The sequence below is a fragment of the Anarhichas minor genome, unplaced genomic scaffold (assembly GCF_050575085.1).
Source record: "Anarhichas minor isolate MPS153535 unplaced genomic scaffold, ASM5057508v1 ptg000027l, whole genome shotgun sequence".
NCBI lineage: Eukaryota > Metazoa > Chordata > Actinopteri > Perciformes > Anarhichadidae > Anarhichas > Anarhichas minor.
The window spans coordinates 16,884,128-16,903,846 of record NW_027466473.1 but is presented as its reverse complement, the minus strand read 5'-3'; the positions used below and the strand labels follow the sequence as shown (position 1 = coordinate 16,903,846).

The window sequence follows — 19,719 nt, the reverse complement described above, 5'->3', positions numbered from 1 at the left end:
GTGAAAGCTGAAGGGAGAGGTAAACAAACTTACCACTTTGTAGGGTTCAGGGAAGAGAGGTGAATTTGCTGGAAAGGCCTCTCCTCCTCCTCCTCCCTGCTGGATTTCTTGATTTCGCCTTTCTCTTTCTTTCATTCGGAGCACATTCCGGTCCTCACGGTTCATGTTGCTAATAACGCAAACAGAACAACAACAACAAGTCAACATAAGCACACGCCGTGGAGGGGGACTGTAAACAGACTCCTTATCTTGTTTGGTGTTTTTTTTTTTTTTGTTTTTTTTTTACAAGGGGCGGCTTTAAAACGAAGCAGCATCGTGAAAGTGAGTCGTTGGTGAAAGAAACACCTGGACGGTCGGTGAGAATTTCCCTAAAAGCTACTCCTGAACAGTGAGGCAACATAACTGAACAACATGAGCTCTGCAGTTCTCTCTTCTGCTATGAGTTCTTGGTTTCGGAAATGAATACCAACTAGTTCAAGTTTCCAACTGTTCACCACAAATCACACAGTCAGAACGGGCCATCGACTGCCCTCTACTTTGAGCCACGTTATTGGTAAACCGCAAATAGGACGTTCATCATCAGTGTTACCCCCACACACACATCACCTGTCTCTAATAGGCTTAGGCTGGTCTAGACAATGTGCACAAGTCTACTTCTACTGAAAATAATCTGCTCGTACAGATGGTGGATGTAAATGTGAAACTACTAACGGCCACCTTCAACATCTTCATTGAGAAGTTTGTTGACTACAATTTGAATGGTTGTTCTCTCAGTTCATGTGTTTTGGAGTAGATTGAAAAAGCGTCATTCACTCGACATGAAAAGAATATGCAAATCTTTTCAGGAATAGTATAACCTGTAATTAGGATTAAATAACCTGCTGCTATTAAACTTTATCTTGAAGCCATCGACCCCGCCCTCACTGTCCCTCTGAGCGTAATGTGTGTCGCGCAGACATAACATTGTAGACCTTGTAACTTCGTGAACGTATGGATAAACACCAGAGAGACAAAACGACACCAAAAGCATGAACATGGAATAAAACCGTGTACACTACCAGAGGATGAAACACAAGGTTGTTAATGTCTTTTTTAAACAAGTTGTAAAACTTCTGCTGGCCATTTGGACGGAACAAGTATGTGTGATTTTGTTTTAAAGGAGCAACTTGTGTCTGTAACAGAAAGCAAATACGGATCTTTTTAAAACCCGAAACGAGCAAACGATCAGCCAGGCGTGTCGGATCTCAGTTTAAGTCGACAGCTTCGGGCTCTTCCAACGACAACAATGGTTTTAACGCGGTTGAGAGAGTGTGATTATACAGACACCACCCTGCCTCCTCCTAAACTATAAACACAACGCACAGGGGTGTTATCAATCTTTACCATGGGCATGGATGAAAAGAGGCCGCTAGGAAACTTATAGTAAAACACTCCACACGGGGAAATCAATCAAAACGTGAGAATGCAGTCAAACGAGGCTTCAGTTTCCTGGAAGAACTCACACCGCTCTCACATGAACAAGCAATCACATCGGAATATGGAGAGCTGACGCATTATTTTTAAGGCCAACCCCCGGAAGTCAACATCGCACTGGTTCCCCTCCAGAAAACGGCAAACAAGTTCATGATACTCAAATGTTTTTGTTCAGTTTTTGACGCCTTTTTTAAGACGCGTAAAAGCTTCAAAATCAAAAAGTGGGATATTTGCAGAAGTCTATTGTAGACTTAAATCATGCAGACACTTGCTCCACTTTTACAACTTCTGACTAGTTATCTGGAAGCTTATCAGTCAGTCGAAATTGTAATTTCCCAACCAACACCTTTTACAAAGCCTCTGCCTGTTTTACATCATCCGAAAACACCCAACGCTGAGTCATCACTCCTCACAGGAAACCTGATTTTCAGAGCAGAGCTAGGTAGGCTATGCTAACCCAGAGCTCAGGAGGCGACCGTGAACTGTTGGAGACACAACATTCACACCGGTGTTATCAGCAGACGTGTCCAGAAGAGAAGGGGAACATTGTGAGTCCCACTGTTGCGTCTCTAAACTCTCAAACTAAACAAGGTCAAGCTAAATTGCGACAACAGATCTCATCGAGTGTCGATTCACTCCGGCCACATCCTAGTGTATTCTGCTTGATGTTGGTTATTTGGCCTTCCCCAGTTGACAAGTACCAACATATATAATAGAACCGTCTTTCATGCTATAAATGTAGTCTGTGGTTTGAGGAAAAAGCCAGTTTCATGCACTCGAAATAACAGCTTCTACATCTCCACCGATTACAAATAATCAAAGACGTTTGATCCGTAGTCGCACAATGTTGCCACGTTTTTTCACATTCTTTTTTTTGCCATTCGGGAACTTGGTGTATTTAAACAAACATAAGAAATAGATGACATGTTAAATGATCCCGAGTCCTTTTGAAACAGTGCTACGGTCCATTCTGCCAGCAGACTGTTTGTCCCTTTGCAACATCAGAATAACTTAATTGACAAGGAAGGGCTAAACATATCATCCATTTCCTACGTGGTTTTTCAAAGATCGCTCCAGTCCTCTTTATGGAGACAAAAAAAAAAAATGTCTGTGTGTTTTTTGGTTTTTAATAAGTCCCCGAACGGCAAAAGAAAAAGAATGTGAAAAACTTGGCAACATGATGCGACAGTGTGACTATGGATCAAGCATCTGAACACAACCTGTTTTTAAGTTGGCCTCCGACCAGCCTAGAAACTCAAACTATGCAATATGGAGAAGTTCAACGATGCAATGCCTTTAGATTTCCTTTCCCGGTTAAGGGGGGCCTGATTGAGAATATGGCTCAGTTCTATCTGGGGTGTCAACAAAGACCGTGAAGTGTACAAATGAGAGGTGACTCAATAATAGTGGTGTAACCAATGGACCACTGTCGATCTGTGACTGGCACAGATCTACCCTTAATTACACAGTTTAACATTAACAATCGCAGTGTGAAGTTAAGTTTTACAGATAGTTATCCGCCAACATTCAGTAAAACATGCGATCAGGACATCCGCTTTTATGATTTTCTAGTCGCCTTGAAAATGAGAATTGGGTGAAGGTAAATTATAACGTTATCATGACCTACACTATAAACTACTACGACAAAGTAAAAGGATAACATTTAGAACTTTGGATGGTTTACACGGACCTCAGTGAGGTTGAAATTAATTTTTGGGATGTGGCAAAAAAAATGAAATAGTCTGGAGCCTTGTAGACCAGCTCATCAAACAACGGGATCTGTATCTGCCAATATGGAGCATCAATGATCGGCAATTGGTATCGGCGGCAAAAATACTCGATCGGGGATCTCTAGAAGTTATACTTTCTCACTTTTGTGCTGATCTGATCTGATCTGAGACCTGATCCACGAGCCAAACCGTGAGTTTTATGATGCGTTGCACCGCTAGTCAACAACGACAAACTCAGCTGCCATCTAACCTGAGGCCTTCTGGGATAAGACCCGGTTTGAGAAACACCCAGGACAAGCTATTAAATATATATTTGACTTGTTTCAATAGCAAACCATAAGAGGCTCAAATCATAAATGAGCCTCGGCTTGAATTGTTCGGCCAACAAGCCCAACAGAGTTGATCAGTTGCCAACATAGTAAGGGAGGCAATGTAGATTGAGGACAGTGCTTGCCTAAGCAAATCACTCCTTACACAACATGAGTTGAAAAGACATGTATTAATATCAAAAGAGTGGCAGCCATGTGTGCTTATTGTAATCATTCAGTGTGCCAGACTGAAAAGGTCAAAGTCTGAGTTAAAAAGGCAGTTCACTTTGTGCCTAAATTATCAGCTCGTCGGTTTCTTTCTAAAGGCCAGGACCCATCAACGAAAAAGAAAACGGGAAGAACTGATGGTTATCTGAGCACCATGAACACAGGACTGGGATTCTGGGAGAACTAAAAACAGTATAGCAGGACTTGTACAACGTAGTGAAAATGAAGTTTATGTGCTTTATCCTTTCCGCCCACCAAGAGAAATAAGTGAAGCAGCCAACTAGCCATGCATTTCTTACCCTGACTGAGAGGCCATGGCCCCAACCACTGAAACATTGGAAGGAGGGAGGGAGGAGGATTCAAAAAGGATCTCCCAAGGATTCAGAAGTGTTCTCGTTTTGACTTGTCAGCCTAAATCTCTACGCCTAACCTCCTCCCGTGAAGACAACCTGGCCCTGTTTCTTCCTGAATACATCTGTAGCTGGAAGAGTGTAAACTACAGTTTTCTTTACTCGACTCGGAGGTACAATGTATTTCCTTTGGAGTGGTGACAAATCTGACTTAGAAGAGGGGAGGTGACTGCTCGTTCTCGGGAGATACCACGTCGGCAAACGGTGGAGGAGGGGAGGTAGTCCCACGCTAGGTGAAGCCTAAAGGGGAGCTGCGGCTTTTGTATTTGTCTGTGTAGTGTTTTGAGGTGAAGGCATGTGTGGCGAACAAGAGAGGTGAAAAGAGGCTGGGGGGGTGGGTAAGTGTGTAAAGGTTTTAGAGTGAATGTGAGACAGTCTCCTGTCCACTAGAGAGTGAGACAGTCCTGGTGGGTCCTTCTTGTCATCTTTTAATCCCAGTAAATTGAGCATATGAGTTACGCAAAGCATAGTGATGAGACTGCTGAAACATAGTAATACATCTATGACTGGTGTGACTAATTACACCTTTTAATTTAACATCAAAGAAGAGAGACTGCAAGAATAGAGAGGGGGAAGACGTCCAACAGCAGTTTAATATACGATCAAACTCAAGATTAAGAGCAGTAAAACCGAAGGACATAAAATAGAATAAAGGATTAACACTAAAGATATAAATGAGCTTGGTCTAAGACAGACTTAGAGCCATAACTATTTTCTAAAACAGCCTCACATGAATAAGTTTTTCAGGGAGAAAGACTTTATTAAAGGGAGCAGCGAGAGGGGAACAAAACCTCACCTCTCTCCGAGAATGGAACGATCCACCTCGTCCCATAAAAGGACATGTTATTTTACACCACAGGGCCTCTCCTCCGTGTGATGTCACTGTCCTCAGTAAAGGCCCAGCCAATGAGGGCCCGTCTTTCCGTCAACAACCTCCCGCCCTCCCCCACTACGCCCGAGCACAGGGCAAAGCACCCTTGCAGCCTCTTAAAGAGACAGTGCGCAGTTTCCGGCGTGCAGGTTGCAACGAACGGGAGACATTTTCAATGACGATGACATGCTGACAAATGAGTTATCATCACATGTCGCAGGGATTTTTTTTTATTATTAGAACTAGTACACAAACTGGCAACATCATGTCATTTCACTTCTGGAGTCTCTGCAGCTTTCACTGTTATGTTTAGGGTTGTTGTTAAGATTTGATCACTTCTAAAGCCTTCCAGTGTTCTACTTCCAAACAGACACAAACACAGACTGCGGCAGACATCATGGATGTGTAGGAGTTTTGTATTTACTGTCCGCTTGGGAGGACCCGTTCTGCACATGTGCAGTAGATCACTGAAAACTTCTGGCGTAGACACGCAGACATATTCGCACAGCGACAACAAATTGCCAATACGTGGACTTCCACACAGAGCCTATACATACAGCCACTAATGAACATGGACCCGAGCGTATGCTCACGGTATACCTTTGGCTTAAGGCACGTTTAGGTCTGACTCCGTGGTATATTATGGAGCTGGTACACAGACCCAGATGCCTTGGCAGGAACCCTTCAGCTCCGTCCAAAAGTTCAGATTTCTAGTTCAACATCTTTTTAAACTTCGCCTGAAACTAAAACATTGCTATAATATTTACTTAATATTATAAGTTTGTGGTTTTTAAAATGTACTGAAAAATTGTAAAAGGATAATTCACTCCTTATGTGAAATATCTATTGCTGGTCCATCAGTCCTGGAAGAAGGGCTCCCTCCTCTGCTGCCACGTTTTCTCCTGTTGAAGGTTTTTACTTGACCAAATAAGTGTCGTCTATTGTACAATGTTTGTAAAGCCGTCCGGGCAAATTATGTAATGTTGGGACATTCAAATGACTCGAGTACACATGACCACATTTTTAGTATTAAAAAAAAAAAATTTGCCCAAGACCCTACCACCTTTTAACCTCTTCTGAAAACTGTTTTTATAGTCAATTTAAGTTCAACAAGGTCCAGTTAGAGAGAATCTCCTCATACAAAAAAAGCTCATGAAAAATGTGACTCTTAAAATAAAGTAGTATATTTAACTGAATTGTCCTGCAGCTTTAAATTCAGTTCATTCAGGTGTGACGTGATGTCAACCAAGACAACCATGATATTATATTCTTCTCATCTTCTAAAAAGAGAGATATGTGTGCATATCTGTGGTTATTAAACCATTTGTTTCAGCTCCATTCTCCTCTGTTTGAACATCATTGTTAGGATTCTGATCATATTGGGCTCTTAGTATGTTTTTTGTTATGGGCCTTCATTTCGGATGCGAGTGGGTTCGTTTGCTCAAAAGATTTGTGCTTTGTCTCGTAGTGGAGCTTCACATTGCTGCTCTTAATAATCGCCACTGAAGAATGAACAGTCTGTCCATTCTTGGTTAAAAGCTCTGGTTAAGCCGTCCACATTCCTCTTTTTGGACATCATCTGAAATAACGTGTCTGACTCTCGTACATCTCCTGTTGAGTCTCTCTACCCGTCTGTCCCGTGTGTGTAAAATCTCACTGGAGTTAAGATGCTTATCAGAATACACGTATTCGATTGGCTGAGGAGCATCACTTTGAGATGATTTACAACGCATGTAATTGGTCGGTGTGTTTCCTGGACCGCTGAACGAGTGAAGTAAAGGCATGGCCCCCTGGCCTATATGTTATATTAATGTTATTTCTTCTCATCATAAAGTTTTCCTCTTAATATATTCTAGTTTTGTCTCCCTTCTACTTGCTTTGAATTATGAAATGTTATTTATTTTGTTAATTAAGGGATTGCGCTGCAATAATGCACTTAAACAAGGATTATTTAAGTTTCCTCAAGACATCCGTTTGTTTCAAAGAATCCACTTTGGGGAACACACATAATGAATCTTTTTGATGTGCTATTTAATCATGGTGTCACTTAAGGGATTATGCAAAAAATGAGAGAGAGAGAAAAACGATCCTGAAAAACAAAGTCCGGACATGAAATGATGAAATTCAAATTTGGGGAACTCCCTTTGACTCAGTTTACGATCCCGTTATTGCGACATTTTAGAATGCGTAGCTCGTCTGTAGGTAATGACGTCGACGGAAACCTTGCGATTGCACAGGACTCCTTGTCATTATGATCAGGGCACGTGTTTTGGAAATACTGAAGAGTTTTTTGAATCAATTAAAGTAAATACTATCCAATCAAAAACACATATTTTAAATCTCTTTCTCAACCCCCCCTCCCCCCCTTAAAACAGCTCCCTGCCTTCATTCAAATGGTGTGTCCAAAGAGTATTGTATAATGCATCAACAACAGGTTGTCAGTAGTGTGTACTGTGGTGGTCCTGTGGTGCTTTTCAAGCAAACCTGCTGACAGCGAGCATTCCAGAGGGAGTGTTCCCGTTCAAATGCTGCAAAGCCGCCTCATATAAGCAGTTGTTTGGGGACCCGGGACATCAAGACCACAAGCCACTAGGACAGGGTCTCGATCAGAAATGCCCCCATAAAACGTAATATCTGAAAATGCAGCAACTTTAAATCCCTCTTATGAAATCAAATGACTTTCCTTAGGGAACACCAGCGGCTATATAAAGACATTTTGACACAACAGGGGGAATTAATTAGCCTTATTTTCTGTCTACCTCTTACATTAAAGCATTTAACAGACGATGTCGACATTAGGATTAAGTCTTAGTATTCAGATTTCTTTAGTTCCTGCTTCAGTAGAAAACCCTTCAATTTTTCTATTTGGCTTCAGATTAGCTTTAATTAACATATCAAAACAAGACTCAGTGTTGATTGGCATGTTCTCTCAACAACTGCTTACATCCTTTTCCATTCAGGCAGGTTTGAAGCATTTGAACCGACTCGCTTGCCTCTTTCTCAGCAGGCGTGCATTATCTGAATCAGAGGGAGCTGGGTAGCATTTACCAATAAGAGCCCGGTGCTGGGACTGCTCTGCATTTCAAAAAAGAATTAATAATGGATGAATTTAATAGCATTTTTATATTTAACATCCAGCAAAGCTCTTAACTGAGGACTATTATTAACAACGAGCACAACACACTCTGATGATGAGATCCAAATAAAATGCACAATATGCCTCGAGGCCGGTGACGTCTCCTCCATGCCAAGATCATCAAATCAAACCGAGGAGAAGAAATAAAAGTATTTACTAGCTTCCGTGCAATGGGATATTACACTGGGTTTATTTCCCGTCTTGCCCCGTGACCCATCAAAACAGAGTGATAATCCGTGGTTGAGTAAAAGACATACGTAGCTAAACTGTAGAAAGTTCATATGGATTTTGAAATGAAAAATAAAGTCAGACAAGCACAGTAAGAAACTGCTGCCACTTGCAGTTGTCACAAATAGCACAACGCTCTTTCTGCCACACACACACGCACACGCACACGCACACGCGGCTTTTACGTTTTCGCATGACCCTCTTCACCCACACCTGAACTACGGTAAGAATATTTTACAATTTACCAACCACTCCCTTGGCTTTGAATCAATGTTGATTCAAACATACCGTGATGCAAACACAGCTTCAACTCGGCATGTTCCAGCACGTCCGGTAGACTTCTGATTAAATGAGGCGTCATAATAGATGAATCATTCTAAAATTGTGAAAATGTCCTCATGTCCTGTTAAAGTTCTTAGGAATCATCCAGATTTGATGAGTACAAGTAGCCAAGCCTTACAAGCAGAATTCCTATTAAAACAGAGTGATTAGGGATGTCAGCGATTACTTAAATGAGATTAAATCGCTTACGCATTTGTGCGATCTACGATAGCTCTAATAAAGCCTTTAAGCACAACATTATAACCATGGTTTGAATTTTGTACGGCAACTTCTTTGATTATACTGCAAAAAGTAGTATAAAGCAACCGTATAAATAAAGCTTTCGTATGCATGCGTTGTATATACTTTGAATTCACTTACTCATAAATGTGATGTAATGCCAAGAAGCACTTGGCACGTGAAACCCCTCTAGCCTTGGTCAAACAGATCCACCCTAAACGTTGTATCAGGTCTTCTTTTAGCCTGAAGCATTCATGAAACACTCCCCTTAACAGTACATTACTCGCCCGAGAACCATGAATGAATCGTTGTTCAGAAAGCTTGAAAGTACCGAGCTGAAACACGACTAGATCAGAAACTGAAGGCACCATGCAAACAGCACATGCAGCATGCAGTCGATCCTATTCATCACATGGGATAACAGAGTCCAGAGGGATGTGTAGTGTTCCATATATCAGTCACAATCTTATTCCTCAGACAGCAGTCCGGGCTAAATTTGACACTGGGATATCAGCCTGCCTACAAATAGAAACATGCTAACATAGAGCTTACTACTCCCAACCTCGATATAAACCTCCCCACTCACCAGAACGTGTGTTTTGATATGAGCTGTGGCCAAATGGGAACGTGAAAGAAGAGACTAGTTGACTGAATTGCACGATTCATAAATGTTCTTAACTCTTAAGAAGCGTAGCAATATTTGTTCCAATTGAAATCGCTTATTACAGACGATTTACCTTCGTGAAAAACACATTTTAACTTCCCTTCACTAGAGGCATTACTGTTACACTAGTGTAAGACTGATGCTGTAACGTTCACACCGATATTATAGTGCAGTATCTAACAGAGCACATGCTCGCCAGGTCTGTGAGATGAAACGTCCTTAATGAGCTTCACCTCCACTGGACTATATAGCGAGCCACACGAGAGCTTAACTCGCATCCTAGAGAACAAAAAGCTGAAGAACAGATGCATGAGGTCAGGACACAGTGAGTAGCACATTTTTCTGCTGTGTGAGCAACAGTACTACTGAGGGATAAAAAAAAATAAAAAAAAAAGAGCTGCTGATGTCTGATTAGATTTGGGCTTATTAAACTAGCAGACTCTGGAAAAAGCCTTCAAACATCCTACTTTTCACAAGTGTCTCTTTAAAAAGGAGATAAGATTTGGTTATAAACTCACACGCTGAAGACACAATTAGCTCTTACTTTTGGTGAGGTTGACGAGAAGAATAACATCCGTACAATAAGCGAACGGGATGATCGCTACGATTCCCTTTTGACTTCACATATTAAAATACATTTCAGCTGGAGGTGGTATAAACAGGATAAAGGAGTATTGTAAAGCATGCGGTTTATTCAGACAAGGAATACTCAGTTTTGAGAGGGCGAGCTCGACCAACCTTGTACAATTACTTATTGTTGTCGAAAAGTCTGGAGCGAGGTATTGCTCATTTTTCCAAAAACACCAGCCTGGAAAAACCACACTGGACTACCACCGCAATGTACAATAGACGTGTCAAAGCCAGAGAAACATGCACCCACTCCTCTGTCTGGAATGGACAAACAAGTCACCATAACATCTCAGATAGAACATGTGCATGAAGGGCCCTCGCTCGGCTACAGAGGAAACAGTTATACTAAAGCCACAGAGCAAAAAACCTAAACAGGAAGTGAAGAGGATTTCACAGTGGAGGGAGCACAAGATGACAGAAAAGAAACCGCTATCCACCAAAATACACTGACATTTACTGGTTTACAGGACAGTTTGGTTAATATTCCCATGATGCAACAGTGCCGATGTTGGGAGTAACCTCATTTTAAGGCCGATAAATCCCTAAAACGTCCGCTTAAGATTTCCCTAGGCACCTCCGTGCTTACCCTAAATAAAAACTAAAACACTCAGCCATCTTACAGTCGAATACTTCCAACTCATCTCAACATTTTCATTTAAACAAAAGGGCAGTGAGCTATTGATGTGAGCCCTTACTCTGGTGTAACACGATTTATCTGAACCGTCTCCTTTATTATTGAATATCATGGTCAATATTCTCAAACGTTAATGCTGATTTTGGGGTCTTATCAATGCCAGTTTCAATTAAAGTTTCTGATACATTGCTATCACATTACACGCTTCCTATGAGTTAAGCACAGGCAGTGTGCTTTAACCTGCCAAACACAAAATAAAACATCTTATACTTCCACGCAACATAAACAACTGCTCCCACAACTCCAACGACCTAAACCTCAATCTACCACCACCTGACAACAGATGTTGTGCCATAAATGAGTTCATGACCCGAGCCCCCCCACCACCACCATGATGTGTCAACCAAGATAAACAAGTCGATTGCTTATGTCCTTGCCTCGAACACCCCGCCTAACTACAGACATGTAGCAGGGATACTGCTAATTGTTACTTACTTTCTGAACTGTGGACTTTATGATGCATTTTCTGGCCCTTCCCCCAACTGAGGCACGTAAAATGGCTTCCTAGAAAAAGCATATCAGCTGTTCTTTTGCTAGAAAAAAAAAGCTTTGACACATCAGCTATTATGTTGCCTTTCCTAGGTGATGTTTGACTTAAAAACACAGCTAGGACTGCCACCAATGTGCTTTAATAAATGCAGGGTCAATGTGCGGAGGCCACAGAACACAACAAACCAAAAGTTTTCGCTAGTCACTGTGAGAAAACCCGACGATAGTTAGATTGTCCCGTTCATGGGGCAGAGAAAACTGCAAGCAAGTAAAAATAATAGTTGCTCGAATTTGAATTGTCACGCTTTAAGAGTTAATCTGCAGTTAAAGAGCAGAACAGTTATTAAAGCACGATGAGCATGCGAGCAGCTTCTGTTTTATCACATTTAACAAATGCCGAGTAAGTAATTATAAACTGTGTACAACCATATTAAACTATGGTGTGTCAACGAGTAAAATAAACAAACATCAGACGTCACATGAACAGTATCACTACGATCTCTTTCTCACTTTTTCGAGGACGAGGAAGCCACCGCACGAATTACAAAATAACATTTAACGATATCATAATTTTAACGATCAATTGTTGCAGTTTATCAGAACTCAAAAGTAGCCACAACGTCTGTCCGTTTAGCAGGAAGCTAACACGCTACCTACAAGACTATACCTGCATATTTCCTTTAGCATAATGTTAGCGTTGTTTGAGGCTAGGCTAGCGGCTAGCTTAGCTATGAAACCATTGAAATTTCCTGCAGAAATTTTAATTAACATCCTCCCAAAATGTCAGATAACCATCGAGTATAGTTAATAACCAAATAACGTCTTCTGTGATGTTCGCCATCCTTACCTCTTCTCTTCTTTTTAGGCCCAAACCATTGTAGCTATTGGAAAGCTCTTTTTCTCTTTGTCTTTTTCCACTTACACTTACACGCAAAATGGACTCAAGCAAACCGCTATAACAGCTAAAACACTAACACCGAATGGACGGTGTCCATCTTTTCCCTAAACCGCAACTGCGCATCGAGTAGCAAACTGAATAAATTCATTTTATCTGTCGTTCGTGTTGTTATTCCTGAACATAAGTGAGTGATAGGTAAGGCTGCTAAGTTAAGTAGCACAGCAGGTACCACAGACAGGACTGGATGCATGGATGGCAGCAATCGGTGCTGCCTTCAATTGCCGTGGGAAATATGTGCAGCCGACCACCTAATCAAGGAAATATGACATGGAAGTTGTTGTTTTTTTTGTATTTTAGAGAAATTGTTATTTTAACATTCAGCTCACCGGATTCCAAAATCACCGCTAAGGAAGTTGAGTCAAACATAAAAGAGCCATATGTATATTTGAACTGTGCAGTTTCACTAGCGGCTGGTGATTATGCTAATTCCGACGTTGGGAATGCAACATTCATGTGACGCACAGATAGTACAAGATTGTAGCAGACTTGACGGTCAAGACGGAAATCATGGAGAGCGTTTCATTGTTCTCTTATCTATTTATAAATATACAACTGGACTACTACATTCAGTTGTCACATGTCTCTTTTTGGCTCATTAGAAATACTGTAAATGAAGTTACACATATGTTCATGTATGTTTCCTCACATCCATTAATGGTAACTTTGTGGTGCTTAATTTATGTCCATCGACTTCAGTCTTTTGTGCTTTATTATTCTCAGTTATAGAGTTCACCAATTAGATTAGTCTTTGTTGGATACTTATGATCCAATTTATTCAATAGAAGAAATCCATCAACTATTCCCCAAAAAGTTTGTTGTTTGATCAAGCACATTAAGAAATATCGTTTCCTGCCATTTCAGTCAATTACAAATGTGTTTAAAATGCACTTTAAAAGTTACTCAAGCTACACATATGTAGCACATATTGTGATGATTAAGCTGTGGCATTATGGACATTTTTGTGGTCTGCCACACCCAAATTAATCATCATCATCATCCAGGGTCCGGTAGTCCGAGAGGCAACATATTGAACTCATGATTGCAAATAAAAATTTCAAAACACTTTTTATACAAACCTAGGAAATAGCATCATGTATACCATCATATTCCAGACAAAGTGAGATGCTCTTTATTTTTAAATATCCTTTTTTGTAAATAAGTCAATTGATTACCATTTTATTCTTCTATGCATATGTAGTCATTATGTGATTCTCTTTAGCAAAATAAAACCTATTACAATGGCGAATTACAAGAGCCGTGAAAATAAAAAAAGCAAAGTTTATTTTTCAGTGAAACAAGCAACTGCAATTTCATCGCAAACAGACCCTCTAATTTCAAACTAGTGTCAAATTTAACAAACTTGTATTCCTTATCCTTTAATAGCTTTCAAAGGTCTGTTGAATTCCAGTTATGGCGTTGTATTATTTAGGTTATGAGCAGCACACAAAGTCTGACTAAAAATATACTTTAATACAAAATCACAAATTCAACATGAAAAAGCACATCTGTTTCTTCAGATATTTAAAATGAATATCCTCAGTAGACCTACAAACATGAGAAAATATCGCATTAATAAAACTAACAGGGGAAAATGTGTTTTGAAAAGAGAACATGACACATTGACCAACCCCCAAACAAATCTCTCTCTAATTTCCATTTTTGCTAAAACTGCTGGAGCAGTATTACAGCCCTAAAGGTCTCCCGTCCAATCAGATCCAACAATGGATTCGAAGGAGGAAAAAAATAAAAAAACAGTGGACAGCTAAAATCTACTTAGGGTAACAAACAACAAGAACACCCACTTAATCCAACATATTTATTCATTTCTTCTTTTTCTTCTTCTTTGGAGGTCCCTGATCTGAATCGCTGCTGCTTCCTGAGTCTGAGCTGCCCGAGGACGAAGAGGAGGAGGAGGAGGAAGTTGAGGAAGAGCTGTCATCCTCGCTGTCACTGCTGCCGTCACCGTCATCTGAAGAGGAGCTAGAGGAGTCGCTGCTGTCTGACGAGGAGTCGCTTGAGGAGCCATCGGAATCGCTGCTGCTGTCGCTACCATCTTTAGCCCTGAGAGCAAACGGCAGAGCAGAGGAAACACGTGAAGATACATTCAGAGAATAGAAACAGTGTGCGTTGGTATGAAGGCCTCACGCTGTACCTGTTACAGTCTGGCAGCTGTTTCTTTTTTTGTTGACTGTTCTTAAGCAACACTGACATGCTCGGTTTACCTACTTTGAAAGTGAAATGACACGATGTCTATGATGTTGCAAGGTATTTGTTTGGGTTACTTAAACTGAGAAAACTGGAGCAAACTGGGAACAAAGTACTCTTTATTCTGTTCTTTGGATGTTGTTTAAACCAGTGTAGTCACGCCAAAGGTAAAGCAATACGATTAGCCTCACCCATCAGGGCTTCCTCTGTTTTATTTTGTTGTCATTTATGAGGGGGGGAGCGACACATTTAGTGCTCAATAGTCATTGATGTCACCAGCCTCTTATATCTCTTGACTGATTGCAACGGCCCCTCCCACCACCAGACAACCACGGCCTGCGACTCCAAAACAAATTAAGTAATTACACATGACAAAACACCGTCATTTATAATTGATGATGGAGCCAACCTGTCTGTAGAGCTGCTGAAGTCCACTGCTAAATTATACGCTGTAATGCCTGTTTGGTGACATTTTTTGAAGTCAATAGCCACAAGTCAACATTCAACCTGTGATGACGCGAGTCAGCGGTCTGGGGGGGGAGTGAGATCAGCTGAACAGATTCTTTGAATGGCAAACACAGGTGTAGCTAATAACATTATTAATTGCTGCATAGCACAGCAATAACTGCTGGAACTAAGCCATTGTTCACAATGTTAGTTCCACCTGTGCTTCCCCTGCTACGAGTCAAATCTCTGCTGTGGAAAAGGTCACACTGATTATTTTTGTCATAGTAGAAAAAGCAAAGGTGTAAATAATTAAATTAACGACGGCTGTTGCTGCTTCAGGGTCCTCGTTAGTAACACCTGTGCTGTTGCGACCACCACAAGTCAAAATGTCTGCTGTGAAAAGGATCTTTCAACAACACATTAGATATTCTCATTTATAAACAGTAAAACACATGAAAAAAGAAAAGTTGAGGATAACCCCAAAAAAAGTAAAACGTATTATTAACTTGATTAAGATCAACACACGTGACCTTTTGGAGCAAACACATTGTGAGAAGAAGGCATTAGAAGTAGTGGATTGTTTTACTGCTGGTCTTTAAGCAGTTCTGAACTAACTGTAGTGGCTCGTCATGGTCATCAATAGTCTCCACTAGAGGGAGCTGTTGTGTCACACTTCAGTCATTAATATTTAAACAGATGTCTACAGTTTGGACTTTGACTGAAGAGTGGAAGAGTAACACTGCAAAGGTCATCTACCTTCCATAAACACCACTTGATCCCAACGCCGTAACGCCATCCCCTCCGAGGAAGAATCTCACACCGAGTCAAACTTAAACTCATGTGTTACCGTGTGTGAATGACCCAAACTTTCAAGGAGCCTTTTGGATGAATGGTGCACCATCTTTGAGACTAAAACATTCAACAAAACATTCATCTAGCTGCGTCCAAAATAATCTCTATTGCTGGTTTTATAATTCGTCCTGAAATGTATTTGTTTAGTTTTTTACTTTTACAACACTTTGTATGACTCATACAATTTACTTGCTAATTCATCTCAAAATGTAGTGGATTACTACATTGTCAAGATGGGTGAGACTTATATAAACCTTTTTTTGTACGACCTATTACGCTCAATCACCAAAATTGGAACTAAAAGTACACAGGGCCTGGCTAAAGTATTCACCCTCTCTGCAGTTTTCATATTTTGTTGCATTACAACTCTCTTGGCAAGTTTGTTGTGGTGCCATGTTCTTTAAATAAATATGCACTTACCTCAGTTTTTTTTTTAAAGTTTTCCTTTCTCATTTTGACTTTTTTGTGTAGATCAATTACATAAAATACAAATCTATTGAAATTACAGGTTGTAATGCAACAAAACAGGAAATTATTCAAAGGGGGGTGAATAGATTTGCAAGTCACTGTCATTTGGCCAAAGGCCCAAAAAGAACTGTGGGTCTAGTATTGAAGTATTTTTAAGTATAATGCATATGAAACGTGCACCTCTAGCACTTGTTTCACATCAAACATATATTGTGTGGAGCCAAAACATATAATCGTACTTACTTCTTTTTCATTTTCTTCTCATTGGGTCCTTCAATTCCTGGTCTGTACAGAGAATAAAATAAACAGCCTTAGAGACATATTATTATTATTATTATTATTATTTGTCAATAAGCTGAGCTTGAATTGGGTCGATATTCACAAGTGATAAAGTAGGAATGTCTGTTGCAGGTCCTGTTTTTTTTCTTCTTCTTTTTTCACATTAAATAGATCATTAAGCACAGCTCAGTGATCAATGTTGTCCAACGTGCCATATCTGATCATTAAAAGAAAACTATTAGAAATGGGAATAATCTTCACCAGTAACTCGGAGGCTGTATTTATCATTATGTCCTCTAGGTGGCGATAAACATCTACATCCTTGTCCTCTGCTGACGGGTCACTTTCTGTCTATTGACAGATTCACAGTATTAGAGTTGAGCGAACGATACCGAAGCTGTGAACAGCAATGTTTTTAATACATTGTGTCAGAGCTAGTGTCATATCAGGATTACCACATGCCCGATGGAGTCTGAAGCTTTAAACATCACTCCTGCTTCAGAAAGAGCTTCATTCAGTTTGGAAAGTTATGGCTAAACTTTGTGATAAACACATTAGTGGGATGAGAAGTGAATACTTGAGAAATATGGTGATGTACACGAGAAACACATTATCATAGTATGATAACATCTCCACATGATTCCAAGTAATAATGCTACAAAACAAGCTCATTTAATGAATATCATTATCCAATCACATCATGAATCATATGAAATGTTACATAGTTAAAAAGACATGAGCCTGCAGTGGAACAAAACTAAACTAAGAGTCAAACTCCCTGATGTACTAAGACCAAGAAAATCATTTTAGTGTGGTCGCCCACCTCATTCCAGAAAGTTCAGCAGAGTTCTGACTTGTGATTACTGAGCCAAAAATATATAAAAATGAACCCTTGAAGTGAACAAGAGAGGCTTTTGGCTTCCTCAAAAACTCCCATGGAATGCCAGAAACTGTACACCTTAAAAGTGAACTCACAGTCCCTATCTGTGCACCGCTAGTTATCCAAAGTGATGCACTTATGGAGACGCCTTACCCAGTAATGCTGAGGGGTTTGTTTTCGTTCTCCTTGAGTTTCTTTTTCATCTCAACTGTTCTTGATGGTCTGTGCACGTATTTCCGCTTCCCCGTGCATTCGTAGGTCCAGTGTCCGACCTCCAAACACTTCTGGCAACGCACATTCTGTTTGTTTGCCTCTCTGTGTGGAATAAAAGAAAAGACATATGAATGAGGATAGATGCCGCATATTTGTCAAGAAATACTCGGTGACACTGTTGGAAGGTTGAATCCTATCAATGTTTCTGAAGATGCTAATGTTTTTTAATCAAACATTCTACAGTCTGTATTTTCACATCTTCTGGAGTACGTGCGTGCATGTTTCTCCAACAAGTCCCGACACCTAAACAACAGAGAACATTGTCTGTCAAAAGATTACTAAACCAATGCTGACTGATCTCCCATCCCGGTGGCTAAGATTGGGTACCTTAAACTACTCTGTAAAATGTAGGGAAACTTTACGTTCATAGTTATGGTTCTGGAAACAACACGGTAAAAAAAAGTATAAGTTGCAAACTGAAATGTTGCCATAATCCAATTTATTACCTCAACTTCCACTAACTTGTCTCGTCATTTCCAACTGCTGGGAAGGACGAATCTAAACGTTGAACTGTGTTAGAGAAGTCTGTGATATTAGTTTGTGATATAGTTTGTATGAGCATGTGTGTGACTGGCTGTGTTTCGTTGTGTCTTATCTGCGCTCTTATTTAAGCTGCTGCACTCATGTCTCTCTTGTAAATGAGATCTTGATCTAAATGAGAGTACATCACACGTGTGATTTGTCATACCATAACATTATATTATGACATGCTATAAATCGATATAGAAACAAGATTATCTTGATGCGTTTTCCATAATACGCAAAAAATACAACTAATTCAACTGACTTGAAAAAACACACGGTTAACGACAGATGTTACTTGACATATAATCTTTCACTATATCCCCAATAACCCGAACTCCTGCCGGTTATTTGTTCATTAAAACATATCAGTTACGAGTTTAAACCCCCAAAAACAAATGTTTGAGTACAGAAAACAGTCCGACAGTTGAATAAAAATGATGTATCGGTAAAGAAAGACCGTGGCGCATTTGTGCTCCATCAAGCCCTGACGGTTCGTATTTTACCTCCTTTATCTAACACGAACCTCGGCGAGTTTAATGTGATTATTCTTTAAAAGACCACCACGTTCACACAACGACGAAAACGAAGCATTTTAACTGGTTTATCTTAAGTATACTCACGCTTGCCTCCTGGCTATTATCCTGTGCATGGGAGTCGCCATGTTGCAGTTTACTTTTTCTTCTTCGGTGGTATTAGAAGTACCAATTTCCGGTGTTGTGTCGAAAGTCTGTTTTCCCCTCCTGTAAAATGATAGCGCCCCCTTTCGGTAGTTGGTTAGGGACAGGTTCGGGGTAAGGGTCGTTCCGGCAGGTTTAGGTTGTATAGAGGAAAGAATTCGACTTAAGTATAAATAAATAAATGCATTAATAAATGTATAAATAAATACAGGAATGAATACATAAATGCTTAAATAAATGTTTAAATACAGAAATAAAAATAAAAAAGAATAATTCAATGCTGAAATAAATGCTGAAATAAATAATTAAAAGTATAAATAAATAAATAAATGCTGAAATAAATATAGAAATAAATAAATGAATGTATAGATAAATAAACAAAAGTTGATAATCAAACAGGACATAAAGAAATACATATCATATATTTATTTCTACATTTCTGTTCACCTACATTTATTTATTTATGTGTATGTATGCTAATGAGGTGGGAGGTCCTAACCTCTGTCTAAAGCAGGATTGGTCACAGGAGTGTGATGCTTCTGGTATACTACTTCTGCATTGCACAGTAACATTGAAGTTGGCCAGCCCAGTGTTGCCAAATTGACGATTTCTTGCTAAATCTGGCGACTTTCCGCATTTATTTATTCTTTTATTTAGTCATTTCTGTATTTATACATTTATTTATGCATTTATTCCTGTATTTATGTATCATTTATTAATGCATTTATATATT

General features: G+C 39.9%; 2 protein-coding genes across 9 annotated transcripts in view; both read right to left on the bottom strand.

The window, feature by feature from the left end:
- The window catches only part of aff4 (AF4/FMR2 family, member 4), a 28,593-nt gene extending 16,011 nt beyond the window's left edge, over positions 1 to 12,582 (bottom strand). Inside the window, exons 1-3 of one of the 8 annotated variants that reach the window (XM_076102520.1) lie at positions 12,270 to 12,582; positions 11,369 to 11,437; positions 34 to 169 (exon numbers count right to left, since the gene is read on the bottom strand). In XM_076102520.1, the coding sequence (XP_075958635.1) occupies positions 34 to 165 (132 nt within the window). In that variant the 5' untranslated portion in view covers positions 166 to 169; positions 11,369 to 11,437; positions 12,270 to 12,582. Of the gene's footprint in view, positions 1 to 33; positions 4,019 to 4,038; positions 11,341 to 11,368; positions 11,438 to 12,269 lie in introns of those variants that run through there. The other 7 variants (XM_076102519.1, XM_076102518.1, XM_076102517.1 and 4 more) reach the window with 7 other exon arrangements.
- Positions 12,583 to 13,638: 1,056 nt separating this feature from the next.
- zcchc10 (zinc finger, CCHC domain containing 10) lies at positions 13,639 to 19,064 on the bottom strand. The gene is made up of 4 exons (XM_076102334.1): positions 18,930 to 19,064; positions 17,665 to 17,826; positions 16,596 to 16,637; positions 13,639 to 14,441 (listed from the first exon to the last, which is right to left on the bottom strand). Exons 1-4 carry the CDS (start codon positions 18,968 to 18,970, stop codon positions 14,201 to 14,203), a joined length of 486 nt encoding a protein of 161 aa, XP_075958449.1. The 5' UTR covers positions 18,971 to 19,064; the 3' UTR covers positions 13,639 to 14,200.
- Positions 19,065 to 19,719: the final 655 nt, after the last annotated feature.

Bases quoted from the DNA above. Each gene is read 5' to 3' on its own strand.
- zcchc10 (XM_076102334.1), bottom strand. From the start codon at position 18,970: ATGGCGACTCCCATGCACAGGATAATAGCCAGGAGGCAAGC. The intron at 16,638-17,664 runs GTAAGGCGTCTC...TTCTCTGTACAG, and splicing joins AAACCCCTCAGCATTACTGG to ACCAGGAATTGAAGGACCCA. The intron at 14,442-16,595 runs GTAAGTACGATT...GTTTGCTCTCAG, and splicing joins GAGAAGAAAATGAAAAAGAA to GGCTAAAGATGGTAGCGACA.